The sequence below is a fragment of the Lolium perenne genome, chromosome 1, assembly GCF_019359855.2.
Source record: "Lolium perenne isolate Kyuss_39 chromosome 1, Kyuss_2.0, whole genome shotgun sequence".
In the NCBI taxonomy this organism is placed as follows: Eukaryota; Viridiplantae; Streptophyta; class Magnoliopsida; order Poales; family Poaceae; genus Lolium; species Lolium perenne.
In genome coordinates this window covers 109,421,598-109,447,982 of record NC_067244.2, presented here as the reverse complement: position 1 = coordinate 109,447,982, position 26,385 = coordinate 109,421,598, and the positions used below count along the sequence as shown (strand labels likewise).

The 26,385-nt window shown below is 45.7% G+C and overlaps 1 protein-coding gene across 4 annotated transcripts; it reads right to left on the bottom strand.

Moving 5' to 3' along the window:
* Positions 1-14,080: 14,080 nt before the first annotated feature.
* LOC127298992 (N6-adenosine-methyltransferase non-catalytic subunit MTB) lies at positions 14,081-24,959 on the bottom strand. Of its 4 annotated transcripts, XM_051328877.2 has the most exons (8): positions 24,689-24,955; positions 24,352-24,389; positions 21,812-24,277; positions 21,656-21,739; positions 20,823-20,927; positions 20,637-20,745; positions 14,702-14,853; positions 14,081-14,609 (listed from the first exon to the last, which is right to left on the bottom strand). In XM_051328877.2, the coding sequence occupies exons 3-8, from the start codon at positions 24,263-24,265 to the stop codon at positions 14,292-14,294; spliced, it is 3,222 nt and encodes a 1,073-aa protein (XP_051184837.1). In that variant the 5' UTR covers positions 24,266-24,277; positions 24,352-24,389; positions 24,689-24,955; the 3' UTR covers positions 14,081-14,291. The 4 variants fall into 4 exon arrangements, with proteins under 4 accessions (XP_051184837.1, XP_051184843.1, XP_051184826.1 ...); XM_051328883.1 differs by lacking the exon at positions 24,352-24,389 and having other exon boundaries at positions 21,812-24,200; positions 24,689-24,959; XM_051328866.2 differs by having other exon boundaries at positions 21,812-24,389.
* Positions 24,960-26,385: the final 1,426 nt, after the last annotated feature.

Genomic DNA, 26,385 nt, shown 5'->3' with positions numbered 1-26,385 from the left:
CCAGTTGGAGCTGCGGCGGCGGGTGGAGCGGCGGCGTCTGGTGGAGCCCCGACGCCGGCGTCGGGTGGAGCGGCACCGTCGGCGACACGTGGAAGCTTGAGTTGCTGCCGCTGATGCTGGGCACATGTATCGGCCCCACTTGACCTCCCGCATTCCAAGCAGCTAACCCCTCCATCAACCTAGGGGGGATGATCTGTCGGATCTTCTCATCCAATAACTTGTTCATCATCTCCGTGTTCTCCACAGGCTTTTCGGCCACCAGCTTCTCTAGTGACTCCACCTTCTTCTTCAGCTCCTGAACCTCGGATTTATCCTTAGCCAACGACCTCCTCTCCAGCTTTCTCGTCTTGGCATCCGATCCGTAGTACTCGGATAGCTTCATACTTGTGCCAAAGCCGGACACATGGCCACCCGACGTCGGTGGCTTGTCCAGCTCCCTCTCCTTGTATTTGTTCATCGCCCTGTTGAAAGGCGTGTCCCACGGTTCCGTCGACCCCTGGGACGACGGGCCAGCCTTCGTCAACTCTTCATCCTTCAGACAAAGGAACTTAAGGTTAGCCCATTTGGCTTCATTGCCTGATAAGATGAGCGAAATAATATAGAACTATCCTTACCAGGTACTTCTCGAAATCCCTCACGTCTTCGTGATCTGTAATAAATTCCCCCGTCTTCCAGTCTAAGTAGTAGCGGGACCGGACAAAGTTCCTAGCCTGTTCATCCTGGATTTTGTGCCAGGGGTTTTCTTTCCCCAGACGTACCATCTCGGCATCCTCCTTGTCCCAAGTGGGCTGTTTTCCTCGGTAACCGCCGCTTCCGCAATGGTGGGTCCCTAAGTTCAACTCCCGCATTTTCTTCCCCCAGGCGGTCCATTTTTTAACAGTGTCACTCTCTAAGTAAGACTTGAATGCATTAAAGTCTTCTAAGGAGAGCGACGGTTCTTTGGTACTTATCCTCTCCCAGCTTGCACCGGCATCGATCTTTTTCTTCAGCCGGTTCTTCCAGCTGCTGCAGGCAGTGCTTATCTTCGTGAGAGCTAAAGATTCCACCTTCTTATTGAACGGCTCCGGGAACGTGTATCGTTGGTGAAGCTTCTGGAGGAGGGATTGGGCGAGAGCCTCGTTCTCCTTGCTTCTAAGGTCCTGAGTTAGGATCGGCACGGTTTCACGGACGATGCACCCTAGTTGCATGCCGTACCCTTTGGCAACCCACGAAGGCTCCAAGGGTAGGCCACTTTCGGAGACTACCGTGAAATTATCGGTGACGTTGGCGAGCACTTGCGGCCTCCGATCCCTCCTTGGCCTCCTCGCCGTCCTCTTCTTCTTACCCTCCTGAGGGTTGCCGCCGCTATCACCTTCCGTGCGGTTGGCCGCGTTCTCTTCACCGGTCGTCTCTTCACCGGTCTCGGCGGCGGCGTCCCAGTTATCGTCATCGTCGCCGGTGTCGGCGGCGCCCCTCGGCCCTCTCCCTCGGAGGCGGCGTCCCGGCCCTCGTCGGTGTCGTCGGCGGCCTCCTGGCCCTCTCCCTCGGAGGCGGCGTCCCGGCCCTCTTCCTCATCGCCGGGCGACTCGGTGGCGGCCTTCCGGGGCTGCTCGTAGCCCTCCCAGAAGTCCTTGTTGGCCTCTCTCGCTTCTTCGTTCTGGCTCCTGGGCTTAGAAGTGCTGCCCGACATGTTTATTTGCACTTCATTAAAAAGAGGCAACAAGTTAGTACAAAAGTCAGCAAAAAAATTCGGCATGACTTTTGCTAATTTTTCTACGTAGGAGTGCCCATTTCTCAACCGAAACGGAAGTTAATCAACGCTTCGGGAGAAATGGGCAACTCAATGAAATCCCTGCAAAAATATCCACCATCTACACCATATATCCAACATATCCACCATATATCGACCATACAAAGTTGCCCATCTACAATACATCAAACAAAATCCAACATAAACCTGGAGCATCTATTTCAGCATATTTTTTTAACCTGGAGCAGTACAACAACAATGACTTTCTTAACCTGGAGCATCTACCACCTGGAGCACTACCACCTGGAGCACTACACAATCTGGAGCACTACACAACCTGGAGCACTACAAAAACCAGAGTACATTAAAGCTAGCACTTCAAACCAGAGAACTGCACTTCAAGTTTTTAGCTAACATTAATTCATTATATATGGGCAGTACCATTGGTACAGCATATAGAGAACTGCACAAAATCATATACAAGATAATGAGCATGAGCATGAGCATGATCATTTCATAAATGAATTCAAATAGTAGCATTTCATGTACTAGTAGCATTATATGCTTCTTCATAACCAATAGCTATGCAACTTGGTTATAGAGCATAAACAAGCATACAAGCTTATAGAGCAAGCCAACCAGTAGCTACTGCCAACATGTGACTTCAAATGAAAATGCTATTATTCCAGATATAATTAAATAGCAGAAGCTTGAGCATCATATGGAAATGCTAGTGACTTCAAATGAAAATGCTATTGCTCATAAATATACATTACAAAAGGCAGTAGCTAGTGACTAAATTTTTTTATAAATTCAAAGAGAATTATACCAATAGCTAATCAAATTTTAGTAGATAATTACTTAAATTTAAAAAGGCAGTATAGAGCAAGCCAACCAGTAGCTACTGCCAACATTTGAGCATGAGCATCATTTAACCTTACATTACATACATTATTTCCTACCATCTGCATAGAAGCATTACATAAACCCTTTTATTCATCATTGCATGGAAGCATTACATCAACCCTTACATTACATAATTATTCAGACAACCTAGGACACACTAAAACTAGATGGCTGAAACTACAACTAACTACAACAAACTACGATACCAAATCTTTGATTTTTTTCATGCCCTTCCTCAGCCAGCACAAGATAACTCCACCTTTAACCTTTTCTTCAAGATTTGGTTCTACATAGTAGGGCAACACCTCTGTGGGTCATCCTTCCCTCAACTGATGCTTATACTTTTTCAGTTTGATCATGCCCTTAGGTCTGGATTTTGGAACTGGGAGAACTTGTGTAGTGTATGTGAACACACCTAGCTGGTTCAAGCCATCTGCTGCTTCTTCTTCCCTGAACCTGGCAGCAGAAGCTTCCCTCTCTTGCACACTTCTCCTACGATACACTAGCAACTCCTTGTCTACCCTACCCATAGAAAAAGTCTTGGAAAGAGTGGCATCCCTAGAGCCAGAGGCACCAAGGGAGCCAGTGCTCCTCCTCTTTGCACTCAGACAAGTTGTCCATGTTTGGTGTGGTTTTCAGGTTCACTACACTAGGCATTTATATAGGATGGAGGGCATGCACAGAGGGTATGAGAACACAAGCTGAACAGTTGTGTTACATAGGACAATGCCATCAGTTTCTTTTTTTGAATTGTGATGTCAATCCACAAGAGGGAGAATATTCTCCAAAATGGGTCAGAGACAAGCCATTGGGAATATTCCCCAAAATGGGTCAGGAGAGCCTGTCCATTTTTGGTTCAGGAATATTCTTCAAAATCTATCATATTTGGTCAGGAGAGACAATGCATGTACTGATGGTTCTTGCTACTGTCCACATCATGTACTGATGGTTCAGGAATATTCTTCAAAAGCTTTTTTATCTCTAAATTTCTACTGCATTCATTTGCTACTGCCAACAAATCCTAGCAGTAATTCAAAATCAACTAGGCAGTGGTTGGTTCACTGCATTCCAATGATGATATGCATTCAAATAGTAGGTAGTGGCTTTTTTTATCTTTGAACATTTATTTAGATATATCTTATCTTGCTAGGTGTTCTTCTTTTACAACATTCATCTAGCCACTACCAGGCATGATTTATGCATCCATTATATGCTTCATATAAATGAAGTTTCATCATACAAATACTGCATTATGATTGTCAACAGAGAAATAGCAAGAACTTTATTAGCTCTAGTGCAAGCAATGAATTAAAAAAAACAGCAGCCAATGAATTAAAAAAAATAGAAAGCAATAAATTAAATAGCATTTGACTGCATCATTTGCATTTACATTTAAACCAGTAGCATCATTTGCATGAACAAGAGAACCTAAATCAATTTCTAGCTTGTACATTTCATCATTTCATCATAGCATCATTTCATCATTTCCATTTAAACCAGTAGCATCATTAGCTTTCACCAAGAATTGCTAACAAATCCTAGCAATAACATATACATACTACACTACAGCATGCCACCAAAGTAGATATAGGTCATTTGTTTCTACATTTATTTTGCTACAACATTATTCTTGATAGCAAGTAGCTTTTTATCTGCTAAGTTTCTACTGCATTCATTTGCTACAACATTAGCTTGTTCATTTTTATTTGCTACTGCATTCATACTAACCCTCTTTTGACTCTCTCTTACAAAGCAAATTGAGGTGTTCTTGAAATTCTATTTGACTACAGCAGCACTACAACCTAGTTTTTTTTTGTTTTGCTACAACCTATTTGACTACAGCAGCACTACAACCTAGTTTTTCTTGAAATTCTATTTGACTACAGCAGCACTACTGCATTCATTTGCTACTGATGCATTTTATTGAACCAACCAAACTACTAATGGAGATGCACATTTGAGCAATCCATAGCAGCATTGCAAGGAGATGCACATTTGAGCAATCCATAGCAACATTGCAAGCAATCCATAGCAACTAGGCTAGCCAGAGAGGGAATTAGGGCAGGGGACAGGGGAGTGGGGAGGACAGGGGAGAGGAGCTCTCACCGAACGGGTGGCGGTGGCGGGGATCAAGCGGTGGTGGTGGCGCTATCCTCCTCCTCCTCCTCGGCGACGGCGGCTCAGGTGTCCTCCTCCTCCTCGGTGGCGGCGGCGGCTCGGGCGTCCTCCTCCTCCTCGGTGGCGGCGGCGGCTCGGGCGTCCTCCTCCTCCTCGGTGGCGGCGGCGGCTCGGGCGTCCTCCTCCTCAGCAGCGGCGGCGCTAGGTGGTGGCTCTAGGCGGTGGCGACGGCGCTAGGCAGTGGTGGCGGTTGCGCGAGAGAAGTGTGGCGCTAGGGTTGTGAGTGACTGAGTGGGGAAGAAACTGCTGTTGATCGAGTTATTTCACTAAGTGTCCAAATTCTGTGGCGCATCCCTCTCAGTGCGCCACAGAATTAAGCTTTCTGTGGCGCATCGACGCGACATGCGCCACAGAATTCCTTATTTCTGTGGCGCACCTAATGGGGAGTGCGCCACAGAATTTAGACACTTGGCAAAACAAAATGGTTTACTGCTGTGTCCTGACAGATACATAGCACTAGTCTAGTGGTTAAGGCCAATGTTAGGCAGTTAGTAGCCAGGTTCGAACCCTGGTTGCCACACAATTTTTGTTCCTTTTTTCATATTTTTGTTACATTTCAATAAATACAATAAATAACACAACATTATTTAGTAATTAGTAGGGAATTATAAATTACTTGTCTCATACAAACATGTTCTTGTTTCTCTCACACACACATGCATGTACTTGTCTAACACACACACTCACACACATGTGATAGACCAAAAAAAGATCTTCTTCGTCCCGGCTCCGAGCTCTAGCGTCTCTTCGCAATCTTCTTGCCCTTTCGGTTGTTGGCGGTTGAATACTTTATGCCGGCCACCTTGAGATTTCTTCGCGTGAACGGACAACCTTTAGAGGGTAGGGAGGTCTTCCTTCTTACTTTACTAGTAGTAGGCATGTCGAAGTGCCTGTCGAATTCCTCCTCCATCTTCGGGTCACCATTTTTGTCCAACTCTTCCTCGTTGGCGTCTCCTTGCATTCCTATGGTGCTCCTCTTGCCCCTCCTCACGACAACACGACTAGGCCTCGACGGATCGGTGATGAAGAAGCATTGGTCAACTTGGCTACCGAGTACCCATGGCTCATTTTTCGCGGATGCGTTCTTTGATTTTGCATCGGGTATAACCATGGTTGTGAAATATCGGCCTTCTTTTTCGACCTTCTTGGCCCATCTCACACGAAACATTGGCACCGTCTCTCCACAGTAATTGAGCTCCCATATCTCCTCGATCCTTCCAAAAAATCTTTCCTTGACATTAGTCTCGTCATCGGCGTATGACAGCATAGTTACTCCTGAGTTTTGATTTTCACTATTTCTGTCCTTTTCCTCGGTGTAGAATCTGTAACCGTTGATGTCGTACCCCTGATAGGTCCTTACGTTATGCGCGGGTCCCTGTGATAAGGTGTATATGAGTTTTTCATCTTCGGTAGAAGGCCTTTTTCTCTGTGCTTCAACCAGTTGAGTTTGCTTGAACCAACGCGTGAAGCTGGAGTTGTGCTTTTTGGTTATGTCTCCCATCTTCCTCGGCCGGCCCATATCGATGTAATTCTGCTCGACCATGCTTTTGTGCTCTTGCACGAAAGGTTCGATCAGTTTTAAGTGTTGTAGCACGACCCGGTGAGCCCTCTCAAAGTCGTCGCGTCGATTTTCAATGCCGACATGGACTGAGCGGTAGCCCTCGCGGTGACCGACTCCAGCGAGCCTCCCAAGGTGCGTCCTGGGGGGTAGACCAACATGATCCTCGTCGTCCTCGGTGCTTAGATAATTCTGGCTGAAGGAGATGCACTCGTAGGTTAGAAACCCCTTGGCCATGCTTGCGTCTGGACGGGCCCTATTGCGAACGTATCCTTTCATGACACCGTTCTGCCTTTCGAAAGGCATCATGTTGTGGAGGAACGTTGGGCCGAGCTGCTTGATGTCTTCAACGACATGGAGAAGGAGATGGACGCATATATCACAGAATGCAGGCGGGAAGTAAATCTCGAGCTCACATAGTATCACCACGATCTCATCCTGTAGCATGTTGAGCTGCCTCACGCCGATCGACTTCCTGGTGATAACGTCAAAAAAGTTGCAAAGGCCAAACAGCGTATCACGGACGTGCTCGTCGATTATGCCTCGGATCGCAACGGGAAGTATCTGCGTCATTAGCACGTGGCAATCGTGAGACTTCATCCCGGTGAACCTCTTCTTCGCTACGTCCAGATATCTGCTTATATTCCCCGAGTAACCGTGAGGAACTTTCACTCCTAGGAGGCACCTGAAAAACTGCTCGAGCTCCTCCGGACTCGTTGTAGAAGCAGCGGGAAGCTGCACCGCGTTCTTCTTAGCCCTTTTGCGGAGACGTTGAGTCCCTTCCGTCTGATCATCATCATCATCATCGTCGTCATCAGTATCGGGGGCTTGAAGATCTTTCCTGATGCCAAAATGTTTAAGATCGTATCTTGCTTTCGGTCCATCCTTGGAATTTTCTGAGTTGCAAAGAGTGACAAGCAGACTCTCGGTAACATTCTTCGTAATGTGCATGACATCGAGGCTGTGGGGCGTGTGGAGGACCTTCCAGTACTCCAAGTCGTGGAAAACAGACCTCGCTTTCCATACACCGAGCAGCGGCTCTGGCTTCGGTCGCTTCTTTCCCGGCGCTGGGCACTCCTTCCAATTTTTCAGAAGATCATCGATTTATGCGCCGCTCCTCGGGCGTGGGGGTCCATCGGGCTCATCTTTACCATTGAACAGATCACCGCGTTTTCTCCACGGGTGATCCAAGCGAAGCCACCTTCGAGCACCTGGGTAGACGGTTTTCGAGGACCCGGGATCCTTGGTAGTTGTAGATGCGGGGTATCGTCCATGCACTTCACACAGCCGTTGAATCCGTGGCCGACCTGGGCAGATACATATGCGTAACCAGGATAGTCCGTGACCGTCGTGATCAACGCGGCTCTCATATCGAAATAAGTTCTAGTGTAGGCGTCCCACGTACGGGGTGGCGTCTTCCACAACGTGTCTAACTCCTCTTTCAGCAGCCCGAGATACAAATGCATGTCGACACCTGGTTGTTTCGGCCCCTGAATGAGAATACTCAGGTGTATGTACCTTTGCTTGGTGCACAGCCACGGGGTAGGTTGTAAGGCCATACAAACACAAAGCCAGGTGCTATGCGTGCTACTCTGGTTGCCAAACGGATTGAGTCCATCGGTGCTCATACCCGGCTGATGTTCCTTGCGTCGCCCCGAACCTAGGGAAGGCGATGTCCAATGCTTGCCAGCGTCCGGCGTGCGAAGGGTGTGTCAGCATATAGCCCATCTCCGGATCTTCTTCGGGCTTCTGCCTTTCCGCGTGCCATTGCATGAGCTTTGCTTCCTTAGGGTCCACGAAATACCGCTGCAGACGGGGAGTGATAGGAAAGTACCATACCACTTTTCGAGGTACCTTCTTGTTCCCAACCTTGTACCGTCCGTGGCCACACACCGGACATGTGGTTCTGTCCTTGTACTCGCACCTATAAATCACACAATCATTAATGCAGGCGTGGTATTTTTCGTGCGGTAGGTCAAGGGGACACACGACTTTCTTGGCCTCCTCGGTACTACTTGGCAATGTGTTCCCCTCCGGGAGACGATCGTGCCAGAATTTTAAGTTCTTGCTGAAGCTGGAATCGGTCCACTTGTTCTGCGTCTTCATCTGCAGGTAATCAAGCGTTACATGCAAGCGCGTATCCTGCGGACGACACCCAGGAAAGATCGGAATCATCCCGTCTTTCTCCATTTGCGACAGCTTGGCTCTCTCTCTAGCTGCAACTCTATCGTTGCTCGTCTCCTGGAGGAGAAGATCTTGAACATGAGAGTCCCGCAAGGCCGAAATTAGCGGGGTCGCACCGGAATCTTCTTCTTCATCATGATGATGTTCTCCGTTGGCATCTTCTTCTTCATGATGATCTTCTCCGCCGACCTCTCCTCAAAGTAGGACATATGGGTAGTGCAAAATTTGCCGAAACGGAAATGAATCAACATTTCGGCAAACATCCATGCACCACACCGGCACACACACAAGCGCTTCACCTGCAACAAGCATCCATACACACGACGGCCACACAAGATCTACAAGCATATGCATGTCTCCTCCAAGCATATGTATGTCTCCTCCAACTACTCACCTTCTAGATTCGATACCGAGACGAGACCGCGATCGATGAGTTCGAGAGGAGGAGAGAGTATGGAGAGCCTTCTCCTCAACTCTAATTAAGTATCAACCAAAGTAAGTGCAATAAATACCCAAACAAGTGAAAAGTAGAGTCAAAATGGTATAAGAGAGAAGGGGGGACGAGCTAGATGGAGGAAGAAGAATGGCTTGTGTAGTGTGGTAGGTGGGAGGTTGGCTCACTTTTGTAGATCTGGTTCGCTAATTCTGTGGCGCACCGAAAAGAGTGCGCCACAGAATACCTTATTTCTGTGGCGCACCAGGGAAACTGCGCCACATAATAGCTTATTTTTGTGGCGCACAGTGGCAGTGCGCCACAGAATATCTTATTTTTGTGGCGCAACTTGGCCGTGCGCCACAGATAAGCTTAGTTTTGTGGCGCACGGTGGTCTGTGCGCCATAGAAATAGTAAAACCAATGATTGAGGGTGACAGCTTGTGGGGCCCACCAAGTTTTTGTGGCGCACGGCTCGCTGGTGCGCCACAAAATTAAGCTATTTTTGTGGCGCACCTTGCCTGGTGCGTCACAAAATAAATTTCTGTGGCGCATTTTTCGAGGTGCGCCACAGAACTAAGCTCCGCCTATAAGGGTTTTCCTACTAGTGACATCACGCAACTTATCCCCTTGCAGAACATCATCAAGCCTTCTTCTCAATTCCCACAACCTCATTATCATGATCCTAATTTGGTCAGCCATGTTATGAACAGGCAAGTCTGTTAACTCCTTTAACTTGTTGTTAAAACTTTTGGCCAAGTTATTATTGATACGATCACACTTAATGCCAGTGTTAAATCCTGACCTATACCATAATAGAGAATGATATTGGTTTATCCAAGGGGCAAATCCACTATCTGATAAGGGCTAAGCCCAAGGGTGTGCCCGATCTTCACGGATTTGGGTGGAATTCGTGGGGGAGGTGGAAGAACGCGATGAACATGAAGAACGCGAAGGGGAATCGTGGGATACAAACTCACACACACACAAATCGGTTTGTCCTCGTTGGCCCGAACCACCAACTCGATAGAAGTTGCAGGAAAAGACCTTTCGGTAGAAGTCCCGCAAAAAGATCGACGAATCGAAATCCTATAGATCTAGAATGGTGAAAAGACCAAAATCGATAGAAGTGCAAGCAAAAGACCCAAGGGTAGAAGTGCAAGCAAAAGACCAAGATTGGTAGAAGTCACCAAAGAGATACAATAGGATTCGATAAGGAGCCCGGGTGGGTACAAGATCTAAGATCTATGGTAGGGTTCCCACAAGGGTCAAGAGCAAAGCTCAGGTTTAATTTCACATCAAGTCTAATCTCAGATCTGAGCCAACAAGGCTATTTATAGTTGGTGGGGTGAAGGGGTAAGTTACATGTTGAATCTGCCAGTTTTGGTGCAGAAACGCGTATAGGCGGAAGTTCCGGCCTCATGGGGCGGAAGTTCCGGTCAGGCGGAAGTTCCGGTCCTGGAGGTCGGAAGTTCCGGTCGGGGCGGAAGTTCCGGCCAACTTCCGGCCTAGTTCCGGAAACGACCGATTTCCTTGCAGTAACATTCCGGGGCGTTTTGGCGCATTTTCGGAACTAGGGCGGAACTTGGGCGGAAGTTCCGGTTGGCGGAAGTTCCGGTCTCTCGGGGCGGAAGTTCCGGCTGGATGCTCTTCACAGGGAATCTGGGCGGAAGTTCCGGTCCTGGGGGGCGGAAGTTCCGGCTGGGGTGCTGTAGCTCCATCTTCTTCATTTTCAGCTCCCTCTCCATTGGCTTGGTCTCCATGGCTTGTGTCTTGACCGATGTACCTGATTGAACACAAGGTATTTGCATGAAGTAGCATGCCATCCAAAGAGGTATCAAATGCATACGTGGAAAGGAGCGAATTCACCTCTTGGTGTATGGCTTGGGCTCGAGCTCGTGTCATTGGGCCACGAGGAGGGCTTGTCGGTCTTGATGTAGTGTCGACCTTGGATAGGGCTACATCACTATATCTTGCCATTTTCTTACCAAGATGATGTGAATATCTTGCTGTTGGCCACAACCCACCATATTCATCTACTTTGAATTTTTTGATCACATTCATCCACATATGACCAAAGCACTCTCTCTGCTCAGCATAGGGAAAAACATTCTTCACTATATTTTCTAGCCCCTTACAAGCATCTATGTGAACTGCCAAAGGTGACACTGGACCTATGCATGTTTTCAACTGCATCATGAACCATGTCCATGAAGCCTCTGTCTCAGATTGGAACAAGCCAATGGCAATATGAAACATCCAGTTGTGTCCATCTAGAGCATTGTAGGATGCCAATTGCCCATTCCACTTGCCAGTCAAAAAAGATGAACCTATGCTCAAATATGGACGACACCCTGCTTTGAAGCCATCAATGCAAGGCTTTAAAGCCATGAAGAACTTAGAGAAAAATACTTTTCCATCTTATCTATCTCCACAACACTGTCAGGTGACCTCTTCTCCACTTCTGCTTTGAAGTTATAAAGCATCCTAAATGTGTTTGCCAGATCACCATATAATTTTTTCATTGATCTTTGTTTTTTCCTTCCACACTGTGGTATACTTCAGCTTAGTGAGGTACTGCTTTTTCAAGTCTAGTTTGAGTTTTTTTAGCACTGCAGTTAGGTGTCTTGGCTAAAATAGGAGTGATCTTTTTAGCTACCCAAAATTGCGATGTCATGGTTGATACTCTCTGTGAAGTAGTCATAAAAGTATGTGCATAAGGAATTTGATTCACACTGATTGTTCTTCCGTCAGGTTGGCGTCTAGCAGATATATACCACTTGCATGGTCTGGCACCCCATCATAGCCTTTGCACCTTGCATAAAATTTCTTGTTATCAAACTCATGTCTCACTGCATATGTCCTAAAGCACATCCACAACTCATCCATGATTGGAAACATTCTACCTACTTCAATAACAAGGTTTTCTTTGTCATGCAAATTTGTCAGCTCATCATCATGTGCATCATCAACATCATCTACAACATTTTGCATCAACTATGGACATATGTCTTGATAGGAGGAATGCCTGTTATCAACATCTGGAGCTTCATTCGTTTCCTTCTCCTTCTCCTCATCTCTCTCATCGACAGGAATGCCAAAAAGCTTGGCCATTTCAATGTCAGACATTGGTGCAATCACCAAATCAGTACGTGCATTAATTTCAACTGTGTTACAATCAACAGAAACTATCTTTTCAGCAGCATTATCTCAGGCTTCTGAATCTGCATCATCCTCATCTATCAACACTGCCGATTCAGTTACTATGGGGATAACTTGCCGCTGTGCAGCCCAATCGTCTTCCACCATCTGCAAAGCCATCTTAGAGGAAACATATCCAACCCTAGAATAACATTTGAGATCAACAAGCTCTGCATGAAAGGTAGCCTGTTTAGTTGACCAACCGTCTTGCCGATCGATTGCATCAACCATATCTTTCCCATCCTCAATCCTAACATACTCTCCATTCCAATCATCGAATCTTGACAGTGAAACCTCTTGCTCCGGGCCCCAAACAATACTCTCTCCAATTTTCTCGACCAAATTCACCACTGCTTGCTCTTTCATGCTCTGAATGTCTTGCGGGTTGTTCTCTGCAAAATCGACCTTCCATTTGACAGTTGTGTCTCTCTCAATTACCTGCATGCTACCATCAACTAGTTTGGCCTTAGACTAAAAGAATTAAACAGTAATTTCGAAGGTTCGGGCATCCCCAGCTCCCCCGTTTTTCATTGGCGGCGTAGTGTGAGTTGGGCGAGCTAGCGGAAGCGGGCAAGGCTTAATTTGCAACAAAAAAAAAGGGTGCAAACATGAGGGAATTACCTATCTCGCGCCTCCATGCCAGCCCCGTTCAGCCTATCCGCAGCCCCTCCACAATCTAGCATTCAAATCGGCGGGCAATGCCACGGTCAGATCTAAGTCGACAAGGAGAGGGCAGTGATTATGGTTTGATGGTTTGAAAGGGCAGTCACCTCGTTTGCCGCAGAACGCAACCTCCGCTGCCGTCGAGAATGAAGCGTCATCACTAAGAAGGAAGAAGGGTAAGCTCCGCCGCCACCGGAGGAGAAGAACTCGGCGGGACCGAACAAGGCAACGGGTCAAACTCGCGCTCTCGGTCGGACACAGGAGCGGTTGACTCAATTAACACTCGGGCTCAATGCGGGACCCACATGTCCTAACATAAACATAGCACCATCGTTGATGACCGTTTTATTGGATTAGTACCACTGGGCCATTTCCTTGTAACAGACGTCACCGCGGTGGTTATTTATCCAACAACGTCCCTCGCCAATTCCGCCGAGAAACGTGGCACGTGAGCTATAAGCCCTTTCGTTAGCTACATATCTGGCTGGACCACAAGATTTCGTGCACCTTCTCGAGCTAAATCGGTGCCCAAGTCGAGTTGATTGCGTGGGTGCACCACGAATAATTTTATGCTTCAAAGGCTGCAACTGGGCATGATGTTGAACAGAACAATTGGGTTCGAGTCCCTGGAAATTGATTTCTCTAGCGAATTGTATTTATAATTTTACGATAAAAGAACCATGGACTGGAGCTATTACGTGATTTTTCATGTATAAAGAAGGATTTTGCTCGCTGCCAGCAACCTTACAGAAGTGTAAATTTTTGTGTAAATAAGGTCATGTTACCTCGCATCGGGTAGCAACATATGCTTAGCAATCCTACAAACTAGGGAATACTAGAAATAAGCTATGCTTTGATGTTCCCCTATTTGTTTTTTTCAAATCCGACGCTTATGCCTATATTTCGCTGGAGCTGTAAGAAGATAGCAACCGGCAACAATGTAAAGAAGACAGACGAAATATCATATGAAAAGAAAAAAACTACTCCCTCCGTCTACAAAAGGATGTTGGAAATTTGTCTAAATTTGAATGTATCTATTTACTAAAGAGTGTCTAGATATATCTAAATTTAGACAAACTTGGGACATCCTTTTATAGGCAGAGGTAGTACATTTCTTTTTCCTTTGCTGACGCAAGGAATTATATAGCCAGGCATATGGGTTTTATGTTTAGGAAAAAGACCCTGTAATAAATGAAACAGGACAGAAAGGGTAAAAGTACTGCAAAAAATAATAAATACACCAGTTCAAAAAACAATAAATGTGCCAAAGAATGGTTTCCTTACAACAAAATTATGGCTATAACTTATGTTACAACAATCTGTCTGCCAAAATCCTATAATTTATGTTACAACTATCTGTGTGTGTCAAAATCCATACGATCTCCGCCTGGTCTTCCATAAGAGGTGCCACTGAAGCCAAAACGATCAAATGGACTGCTCTCATGACCAGCTCCTCCCTCCAGCGTTTGCAAAACCGGCCATTGGAGTGGAGGACCAACCCGGCGGCATCACGGTTTCCGAACCAACAACAGTCACTGCATTTTGTGGGGTGCTCACACCAGATCTCCTATTAGTGGAGCTGCCAAGGGGCACTGATATTGACTGATGCTGCTGGTTCTTATGTGGAGGTGACTTGGGCCGGAGACTCTCGATCTCCGGAGTTGTCACGACGAGGTGAGGAGCATCAGGTGGTGGATTTCGCCCTCCATTACTCTGCCATACTTTCCCATCCCTATCTGTGATGTTTTTCAGGTACGCCTGCAGGATAAAAGTTCTTAGCATGACTGATAGAGTAATACATATAGCTCATGATAGTATATGCTTGAACCGAGATACGTCATTCATCATACCTCTTTGTTGAAGTTTGATGAGGATAAAGCTTTCCCAAGAGTAAGCCAACCTGGACGAATATTATGGTCCTCACCAAAGAGTTCAAGGCGCCTCATTCCAAGAGCAAAATGCTCAATGATCCTATACATGTCTTCAGGCTTTTTTGTGGAACCTATAAAACAAGAACATAACATATCAAAGCATTTACACTTCACTTGTAGTCATCAACATTAGGAAAACGAGTTTTTGTTTGTCATTCTGTCACCATCATTTTATGCAATGCTTTGTTTTGGTGGAAATGTTTGTTGAATGCAGTATAGCAGAACCGCGTATGTACAAAAAAGGCAGAATAGCCGTTTTTGCTAAAAACTTGGATTTCCAGTGTTACAATGGATATCCACTAATTAGTAGGGCAAAACAAACAAGATTTTAGTTTGTTATGTATATATCCAGTATCCAAACAGCCCCTAAGAAATTAGCATGCAAGTGATCACTGAGGTCCGACCCGAAGGGATCTGCAAGAGGAATTAAATCGATTGGTCTCTCTTGGCTAATAGTGAAGAGGACAGCTTGACCGGAGGGTAGGTTGTCTGTCTGTCCACGCCACGTAAATTGCCTAAATGGCATCACGGATGGGCCACATAAGCTAAACAGACTCACAGACACTGCCTGCTTAGCCTGCTACTCCCACCTATCCCGGTAAAAAAAAAATTAACTCAGTCATTGCCGTTCCCATCTATCCTGGAATTTGACACAGGAAAGAATGTAAGAAACCACAACGGTAGGGAAATTTGCCATGCCATTCACCACAGCTGGGCTGGTGCCAAGCTCGTCACCATCCAGCACATTCCCCTCTATGCCTGCACCACCCCGAGCCCAGGCTCCCTTGCCTTCACTGCCCATGGAGAAAGATGGGGGCGGCAGTGGAGGAGGAGAAGAATCCAGCAGAGGAGGGGAAGAATCTGTCGGAGGAGGTGGACAAGAATCCGGCCAAGGTGGATAACAAGAATCCGGCGGGATAAATCTGGCTTTCTTTGATCTTTCTCTTGCCCCCATCGATGCAATTTTTTGCTTCAAATGGAAGTGCAAATGGTCAATTTCAAACAGAGTATGAACTGGTTAGCACTAGCGACAGTAGTGGTTCATCCATGTATTTTGAACACCCACTGCTGCTTATATTACATATTGGCATGGGATTCTTACATAGGCCTCTGTTTTGGATAGCTGTGATTGCATCCTGAATTTCACCAGAGTTGTAGTGAAATATTTGGTATCTGTATTAAGGACTGAAATAGCCTTGAACCAGGTGTTATGTGTGCTCGTCATGGTCATGGTCATGGTACCTCTAATAAGCAGTATTATGTTACCTTGATTGTTAGAATGTGCATATGGTTGTTAGAGTACGTCATGGGCCTGGGCCCGTTAGTCTTATGGTTTGCTTAGTGGTCAAGTAAGCCTTGCTTGGGAGTCAAGTAAACCTCTCTATATAAGGAGAGGAGATGTATCCATCTAATCAAGCAAGAATTAAGAAGGAAATCCCTTCCCTCTTGCCCGGCCGTGGGCAAAAGGCCCCCGGCCGGCCTTCTCGTGCCCTCGCAGCCCTCTCTCTCCCTCCCAAACCCTAGCAGCCATATAACATTTGGTATCAGTTTTCCCGGGTTCGATCATGTCCAGCCCTCCACCGAGTTCTTCCCACCCACCGCCACTGCAATCCGACGTCCCCGCCGTTCTCTCCCTGGCGGAGATCACCGCAGCCCTCCGCGATCTCGCCACCGCGGTCCAGGAGATCCACCTCTACTTGGCTGGCCCCTACGGGCCTCCGCCGCCGGTGGCGCTGCTGCCGTGGCAGCCGACGCACCAGGTGGCCTCCGCCGCGATAGCCGGGCCGCCGGCAGCCCGACGCTGTTGCTGCCGTCGCCGCCAACCGACGTCGGGCTGCTTCAGGTCCCGCCGCGCCGCCCACCATCTCCTCGGCGCCGGGGTCCCTCTTCTCCGGCAGCCGGCCGCCTTCTTCCCCACCGGGACGCCAGAAGACAGCAGCTAGCGCCACCAACGCCGCCAGCTGCTGTCCTCACCGCCGCTATCCTCGCCGTTCGGTGGGCGGCTGAACAAGAAGCGGCCGCTGCCGTCGCCACCAACACCGCAGCAGCGGTTGCTGCCGCCACCGACGCCGTCCCTGCCTTTCGGCGGTGTGGGAGCGACCTTGGCCCCGGGCTCTACATCGATACCGCCCGGGATGCCCTTCCACCAGGTCCGTTTCCCTCCGTCGCCGTCACCGCTTCCGGCTTGGATCGCTATCCGCCACGTGTCGGCGGCGGTGAGGCTGCAGGCTGCTGCGCGCGGCCTCCTAGTGCGTCGGCGTGTGCGGGAGATGCGTGATCTGCAGCTCCTCCAAGTTGCGCTTCGTTGCGCAACGGACCTCTATCTCGTCCGCTGCGTCGGGGATCTTGGGCGTGCGGTTTCCCCCACGGGCGGCGGACATGTTGTTTTTCCCGCGGGCAGCGACCTCAAAGTCTGCGCCATCGACAGTCATCCGGCGGGGAGAAGCCTTGCTTGGGAGTCAAGTAAACCTCTCTATATAAGGAGAGGAGATGTATCAATCTAATCAATCAAGAATTAAGAAGGAAATCCCTTCCCTCTTGCCCGGCCGTGGGCAAAAGGCCCCCGGCCGGCCTTCTCACGCCCTCGCAGCCCTCTCTCTCCCTCCCAAACCCTACCAGCCATATAACAATGGTTTAGCCAAGAGCTTAGCCGATTAGTGTTAGCTTCTGAGTATGACATTCTTAGCAGTAATAGTACTTACATATATTCTCGCCTCTGTATGTCTATATATATATATACTCCCTCCGTCCCACCAAAAGTGTCTCAACTTTGTCAAAATTTGGATGTATCTACCTACTAGATAGTGTCTAGATACATCCAAATTTTGACAAAGTTGAGACACCTTTGGTGTGACGGAGGGAAGTATATTGTATACAGAATCTGGAATTTGGCAATCCATGCCTGCTGGTTATATATATGTTGTATACATAATCTGGAATTTGGTAATCAATGCCTGCTGATAAATGGCATATTTGTTTTACCCCTTCTGTGGTGTATACATTTTTTGACAGTGTGCGTTATCTCAACCTGCATGATGAGCCAATTCCAGCACTGTTGCTCCAGAAGTGAGCCAATTCCAGCACTGTTACTCCAGAAGTGAGCCAATTATTAAAATGACCCAAAAGAGATGGCTAGAGTGACTATGCCCACTTGTGATGCGGAGAGGGAGTAAGCAATTAAGGTTAACAAACACTAGCCTGATCAGTCTTGATTCTGTTCCTGATGGATTTTTTTCAGGAAAATCTTGGGTCTGATTGTTCCCAGTTGTAAAAGTTAGCAAATGAAGGGAAACTTGTGTGTTAAATTGGTGTCTAATGTCAATGTATATTTCATTATGTTTCTAGTTGCATTACTATCGGAACGCCTCTGTTGTCATTTTAAACCGACATCTCTGTTTTGCCTCAGTTGATTTTAGTATCAATTAAAAGATTGCATTTGTTTAAGAAATGGTTGAAGTTTACCCTTTTGTAGCTTTTGTCATCGCTGGGCTTTGTTTGCACTGTACCAAGCACTTTTAAGTGTTGCCTTGCATGCTGAGTCTTGCTGTATTCAACTTTCTTCCTAATCAGTAGACCCCGTGGATGTGGTGTAGCATTTGATCATTTTTGCTTGGTGTGACATTCTTTGACTTCAATGTTAATGTTTAAGTAGATTACCCCCTTCTCAACCACATCTGATAAAGGAGAGCTGCCGCCTGCCACAGTTAGGAGATGCTGAGAACACCCAGTTGCCGGATAATGCAGAGGAGCCCCATCTGCGGGGTGGCTTTTGCAGGTTGCGGCAGATGAAGAGGAGGCCTCGAAGAGGTATGCTACTGTCTTCCCTCTTTTGTTCATGCTTCTGTTAAAGTTCCTCTCATTATGGCTGTTTTTCTCTTGTGTAAGATCAAGAAAGAGAGAAAAGGAAGAGAAGAAAACGTATCTTATGATCAATTCAGATCTGCCATACAGGGCAGCATTTGATGAGTTAATGCTGTAAGATCGACAAAAAAAAATCGTAGGATGAAGATCAACAATTAGTAAAGTTCATCTTCAAGATTAGCAAAGTCTCATTTGCTTGTTCCCAGCTAAGCAAAAGAAGCAAAGCTTCTGGTTTGAACAAATGTATTAAATGCCTTGTAATGTAGATTATTTGATTGCATGAATACAGAATATAGACTATGCAAGTTGGCTTGAAAATGACAATTTAGTGATGTCTGGACATGTTTGTAACAACTCAGTACAAGAGGAAATGGCAGTGTATACAAAGCAGCTAAGTAGCAAGTGACATGTCCGCATGCGACTGGTGGATGACGTGGACAGGTAAACTAGTTTAGGTGGACGCCGTGGACAGGTGAATTAGCTAATGCAACCTATGCAATGGATGCCACAGACATGTCTGCCTGCATCCTGACTAAGAAACTACTAAATTTATTAGAAGATCATCCTTGCATCAACCTTTGAAGGTAATGCAGAACATTTCCCCATATGCTGCAGAAGGTTAAGATAGCAAAACTGCTGGAATCGTCACTTCACTTTGCTATGAAATGAGTTGACTTGATGATTAATCAGCTCCTGAGCCCAAGGCAATGCATGTTGTATGAAATCAATAGGAGCTGTAGTTGCCACTGTGGAATATTTGTAAGCAAGAACTAGACTACTGATTTGAAGATTAACAACAGTTCATTTGTTGATCCATGAGGAGTGCAAGACTGAAAAGAAACACATCATAGGTGATCCAAGAATAGCTACAGTAAAGGTTTTCCTAAAGAGGCAAGAGCTTGGTCGCTGGGCGAGTTGGTAGAATTTAACATATGGAAATTTTTCGACACTACACATACGAAGGCGGAGACTATTCAAAATATGTAAATCAGAAAAGTCAACAAATGCTTTGAAGGGGTCGTGAAGTACTTTTGGTGTATGAGTCATGGTTCCAATGAGCCTAAATCAAAAATAGAAGGGGGCAATATTTCCAAGTTCACACAACCCAGAAAACTGCACTGGGAAAATCGAGTAGATTGATGTGTGGTATCACTATATCAGCCTAATGGCCCTGAAGAGTTCACAATTAACAGATGGCAGAATGCAAGCTAGAGTTAGTGTGGCTCCGAGTGTAGCAGATTGTCACAAATGGTGGCATCCCTTAGTTAGAAAAAACGATTGGGACATTATTAATAGACACAATGAGTAAGAGCACGGGCCCATATATCTCAAATCGATGTAGTGGTTACCAGTTAACAAAAGGCTAGCAAACCCACAAGGCCACTCCTAACAGTGGTGTTAGCTTACGCATATCTAAGTATGGGTGCAGCTAGCTTACATGTTGAAGCAAAAAATATGGCTTATATTTATTTGTTAAAAGTGATATGTTTCCTTCTAACTGATCTACTCTACCTTGAATAGCTATCAGCTATTCAATAACACGGTAAGATTCCTGGTTACAATTTCAGTCACTTGGAACTTGGCTCAACTTTTAACGACACCTGCATTGGTCAGCAAGAAAACGGAAGTGGCAACAAGACGGGCAGTTTGCTAGTAGCTACAAGTCATCTTCAATGAGCAGTTTATCTGGCACGTAAAATAAGATAGCCGTAATATATTTTCCATGTATATACAGAGTAATCTCATTTTTGCTAAATTGAATAATAGCACTGACATGATGCATAAACAAAATAACAAAGAAGATGTCAAACAAAAGGAACATATAGAATACGACAAGTGGAAGCAACTGAAAGTACATGTCAGGTGAAGAGAAAAGGACGGGCTCATAAAGGAATCAGAAGCACATCAGATAAGGCATAGCCTCCAAAGAGTATAGTCATCAGAAGTCAATAGTTACCAAAGGACAAGGAGTAAGAATATTTGGTGTAATTACCATCAGTAGGTTCTTCAGCTATTATTATATCGGTGTCAATATTTGCATGGATTATATGCCCATCAGTGCTGCGTCGGACAGTTCCTTTTATGCCCATCAAACAATGCTCCTGCACATGGAAATACTGTATGCTTAAACCCACAAGATGGAAGTCCATAAAGGAATGGAAAATATAGAATAACTAACCTTTGAATGCTGAAACAATGTATTTGAGTCATGGCGCAGACCAGGTGTTGCATTTTTCTTGTTGGTTTTGACCCAGCATATATCCTCACACCTACGAAATCCCCACTGCACAAAAAGAAATGTTCATTAATGTGCTTTCACTATCATTGTCCCTTCACCGAAAGTACTATCATTGAAAACAATCCTTAGCATTTAGGGCATCCTGATCGTAGCAATAGTAAAACGCAGAACTGGAATGCCATGGCACTTTAAATTCTACAAGAATCAAAACCACAACAATTTCTTGGAAAATGTTTTTGGACGCTACAAAGGATAAATGTAGGAGTATCCAGACAAGGTGTTGTTAAACTAGAGAGAGAGAAGCGAAAGAGACAAGATGCACTGGAATTCTCAAAGGAAATATTACACGAGGTTAGAACTCTCGGTTTCCTCCAAAAATAGGAAAACTTCTATTCTATATAGCTCCTTTGATTCACATGTCATGGATAGGAATTTTTCTTTAGGATCGTGGTCCTATTTTTTCCTCAAAGTTTCCGCTATTTCAAACAAGGCGTAAACTTGAGATGGACAAGTCATGAACAAGAATGGGCTATTGTGAAAGATATGGTAAACCATATTGTAACCAGTATGTTTCAGAGCATAATAAATATTAGTTATTGGTCTTCTGCGTGCTGACGCAATACTACTGCCTCAAAAACACAATTCAAGTGCGACAAATAAATGGAAACAAAAGTGTAGCGAATTCATGCGAAGGACATCTGCATAGTTTTGCGTTAATCATGAAAGTATAACGATATTTGTGAAAATACAATACAAAGATACAGCCAAATTACCTTCTTCAAACATTGACGGCCTTGTTCAAGACCAACACCATCACCAACCCAAAGGAAGATAAACGAGGGTGTATCGGCTATGGCCTGTATCAAGTAACAGGCAGTCAAGACAGAGAAAGGAAAGCTCCCAAAGAAAAAAGAAAGAGAGTGAACAACCTCAATTTTCAAATTCATAATCTCCTCAGGTGTCCAATACTCTATGTCATCAGTGATACCTGGAGCGCGATGAACATACTCCTCCCATGGAGGATCTACAAGAATAACATCAAACTTTGTGCCAAAAAAATCTGGGGAAAGTGCATGTTCCATTAGGTCACACTTGTAATACATTAGCGCTGAAGCTGAGTTAGAAACAATCTCATCTTTCCTCTGTATAAGTTCTCTAAGCTTAGGATAGTCTTCCACTACATTTGTAAGCTCCAGCTCCCTAATGAAGTTCTGGGGTCGCATACCAGTATCAACAAAATTCTGAGAGTAATCATTTTGTTCTCCCCTTGAAGGAGCTTTTCCAGCAGACCCACTGTTCCGCTGTGGTGTCCAGCCTGCAGGTGGTTTATCATGCATAATTTCACGACTTGGTGTAGCCATTGGGTTGAAACCAGATCCCGATGCCAGTCCTCTTCCAGTGTCTGTTTGATGCATGTGAATGTTGTGGTTTGGGCCAGCTCCCACACTGGTAGTGAAGTTCTGGAGAGGCATAGGAAGGTTGGGTGGAAGAGCAAGCATACTCATATCGACACCCCGTGCTCCAGGCCAGATAAGTGGCCCTGGAAATGGTGGCATGAAAACACCATGTCCGAGAGGACCAGGAGAATGGGACATGTTTGGCCCCATTGGTTGCATTGGACCTGGTGGCAGGCCAAGAGGTCCAAATGGTGACGGTGGCATCATAGGCACTGAAATTCCCACTCTCTGAGGGTCCCTTCCAATTGGTCTTCCTCTTAGCCCTCGAGAAGGTCTACCACCTTTTGGTCCCTGTTGAGGAATTGGAGAGATCCTACTGCCACTACCACTTTCAACTGCTCCTGAAGTATTGGGTGTCATTGCTCCTTTCAATCCTCTTCTTCCAGTTTGAGAATCACTTTGATCATTGGCAGTATCATTATCAATATTTTGAGCATCTTCATAGTATCTTTCCTGCAAATCCTCACCACTTCCATAACTTTTTTTATTATCCTCAGATGGATCATTTGTTCCAGGCATTAAATCCTGATGGGATCCCATGTCACTTCTTCTCACAGATACAGGACTCTCCCTTCCAAAATCAAGATTCCTGTTAGGCCGTATTTCTATTGAATCGGAACTGTCATATCGGTTGCCATATGATAAAGGGCCTTTGTTTCCCTCATATCTGCCCCTCAAATCTTTCCTATACCCAGGCCGGCTATGGAAATTTCCGCCATCTAATCTTTCCTGGCCATGTCTCCTATCTGTAACAGCATCATAGTCAGTTGCCTCCTTGGAATCTTGCCTTTGACGATTCCTCGAGTATTCTTTAGATCCTTCCAACTCTCTGTTTTTGTCCCTTCCCCTATATGAGTTTGGATCTGCATGAGCATACTCTTTTGTTTTCTCCTTCATGCTTATGCTTCTTTCGTCGTATGAGTCCAAATGACCCCTATCGCCCTCATCCTTCGCGGCGGGATACTTCTTATCATCTCTAGCTTCTTTGTTATTTCCATCCTTCAACAATGCACGCCCATCCTCGTCAAGACAAGGCAACTTATCTCTTGTCTCCACATTGTCGTCACTTCTCTCAATATCATCAATAGAACTAGGTATCCTCTCTTGGATACTGACATGTTTATTCTCTCTAAACATATGAGATCCACTCTCACACCTTGGATCAACTGATAGTCTATCTTGATCATTGCTTTCAATAGTAGCATAACCATTTCCCCTCTTGTCGTCTTCCAAGCTTCCACGTAATTCACCCCTGTGATTACTCTGATCTGAACCATCTCGTGTATCAGATCTATCAGAACCAGTTCCATCAGCTCTTCGGTCTGAATAAGCCTCATCCACACTCCGCTGGTAAAAAGGATCCTCTTGATTTCGGTGCCCTTGATTCTCCTTACTACCCTTTCTTACTTCCAAACTTTGTATACCCTTGGCATGCTTACCATCATATGGCCCCTCTGCCTTGCTTATACTTGTACTATGAGAAACACCATGGTCAGAAGATCTAGAGCTAGATCTTCGTGAAGAGTCTGGATCATGCTCATCTTCTCTCCTCCTCCTGCTGCTATCCCTGTCCCTATCCTTGTACCCATCAGAGAATCTCTTCTCACTTCTCTCTTCAGGGCTTCTTCTTCGAATCTTCGACACCCGCGAACCCCTTCTAACATCGTAATCGTCTTCATCACCACTATAGGCCCGGCCTGAGCTAGATACGGACTTCCTTCTTGACTCATTCCTATCAGCAGATCTCAGCCTGCTGTCACCAGGATCCTCAAGTTCATCCACGGGCATGTCCCTCCTTGACATACCAGACCGGGACTTTCTGTTGTCAGCATCATCTTGCTCTTCATCTTCCTTCAAACCCCTGGCATCAATAATGTCCTCAACAACTCTCTTGTTGCGACTCCTAGAATAAGACACTTCTTCCATCCAAGGTATGCACTACAGAACATATGCTGACGCAATCAAACTGGTGTTTGTATATTTCCTAACAAACGTGAAATGACCAAACTAACCTAACCAAGCATGCTATGGCAGGGAAAGATGAGATGTTCTGCACGGAAGACAAATTCCCGGGGTTACTTAACAACATCGCCGATGGAAGACCCACTATCAAATTAAAGAGCGAACATAAAGTATGCCATGTAAATTGATAGGACACTGATGAGAATACAAAACTCAAATTGACATCCACAATTGCTTGGAAAACTTTCAACCTCGGGTTTGCTATGGGTTTAGCGATAAAACTCGGTGACATCACATCCAGTTACCTCAACACAGTAGCATTTGAGCAAGCATATGGACTACCAAACTAGCTAACAATCGGTCGTTATTAGAGACACAAATTCTTACGAGCGAGAGGCAGGCGCTGCTATTACACCCCAAGGGGTCGGCGACGAACCGAGGCCGCCCGACTGCTGCCTCGACGCGGCGTGCGAACCGCGCGGCCCTCCGGGGTGCGATGACGCTGGTCCGGGAGGGGATAGCCGCGGCTTAGGGGGTGATGCGGCAGGTGCGTGCGCCGGAGCGACAGGGCTGGCGGCGCCGGTGGGGCGGGCTGAGCTGGTGCGGCTCGATCGGATTTGGTCAGGTGGGTGGGAAAGGACGGGAACCGGGTGCTGCATTTGGGCGGCCCATCACGAGTTGTGATTTCCTTCTTTTCTTTGTACTACCTCCATTTTAATGAATAAGTTTAATTTTTTTTAAAGTCAAACTACCTAAATTTTAACTAAGTTTTTTTTAAAATATTAACATAAACTAGTACAATTGCACGTGCGTTGCTACGGTCTTAAATGTCGGAAATTTCATTCCGCTTCCGGGTGCATATTCTCCCTCCATAAAAAGAAAATTCTAGTTGTCAAAAATTCTAATAAAATATAGAAAATACTTTTATACTTACATGCATGAGTGTAGATTTTTTCGTCACCGGTCATTCTGTTTTGAGATTCAAATAAAAGGATGAGAGAGAGAAACAAATATTTCCATCTACCATAATGAGCGTGAATCTTAAGAAATAAATAGACGATGACACAAACAACCACACACATGGGTGTGTAAGTACAAAATCCATTTATTTTAAAAAAATCACATGTTCATCTCAATGATCTTTGTCCTTCTGTACAGTTCCGCGAAAAACCGAAACCTCCTGTGATCGATGTAAAAAAAAGACAAAACATACCTCATAAAAAGCATTATTTTTAGCACATAATTTTGTCTTTTTTCACGCTGCCAAAATGACAAACCGATTTTTCATAAAAAGACTTTGTGTGCACCTAACACGTGAATGTTTTGTTTAGAATTTTGTAATATACATCAAAGATGCATTTTAAAATAAAAAGAGCAAGGTTTGGTGGGGCAGGGTACAGAACCATGCCATGCCTATGCGTATAAGTGGGAACGGGAAGCCACGGCGCATTTGCTAAGTATGCCATGGTCGGTGAAATTCAACTGAGCTCCCAGCCCTCCGCTGACCAGTTGCACCGGCGCTTTGGAGTTTGTTGGAGTCTCTCCTTTCATGGTATCTCACCACCAGCTGCGTCTGATCTGTGTTAGAGTCCCATTACTTTACTTAACTCGAGGCCAATCTTTATCGGGTCCGTTGCTTGCTGACTTCCAGCTGCTTGTGATTCAGGCTATTTGCGACGTATATAAACTGGTCACACTCCATGTTAAAGAGCGAGGTGGGACTATTATAAACAAAAATTATTGTTACCAATGGCTTATTATCAATCCCCTGTCGATAACAGGCACTACACTTTTGGCTTGTTTACAAAGCGGAGTTGGCCTGTAGCTTGCTGCCCACGACTAAAAATAGACAAAGCCCATAAGAAAGCAAAATATCAAATGGCAGGCCCATGAAGAAGGCTGAAGTGCATAGGCTGATGCGTGGTCAGTGCGTGGCAGCCTGGCAGGATAGGTAGGACAACGCTGATTTTTTTCTTCCTGACGAGCGAAACATTTTCATGGCTTAGCGGTGGCATCACGTGTAATTTCAACTGATAAATATGGGTAAGTTTAAAACGGACGAAAAAATTAGGGAGAAACCTTAC

Excerpts from the sequence above, each read along its gene's own strand:
- LOC127298992 (XM_051328866.2), bottom strand. The coding sequence starts at position 24,265 with ATGGAAGAAGTGTCTTATTCTAGGAGTCGCAACAAGAGAGTTGTTGAG. Across the intron at positions 21,740-21,811 it reads TTATGAATTTGAAAATTGAG|GCCATAGCCGATACACCCTC; the intron begins GTTGTTCACTCT and ends TACTTGATACAG. Across the intron at positions 20,928-21,655 it reads GCCGTCAATGTTTGAAGAAG|TGGGGATTTCGTAGGTGTGA; the intron begins GTAATTTGGCTG and ends CTTTTTGTGCAG.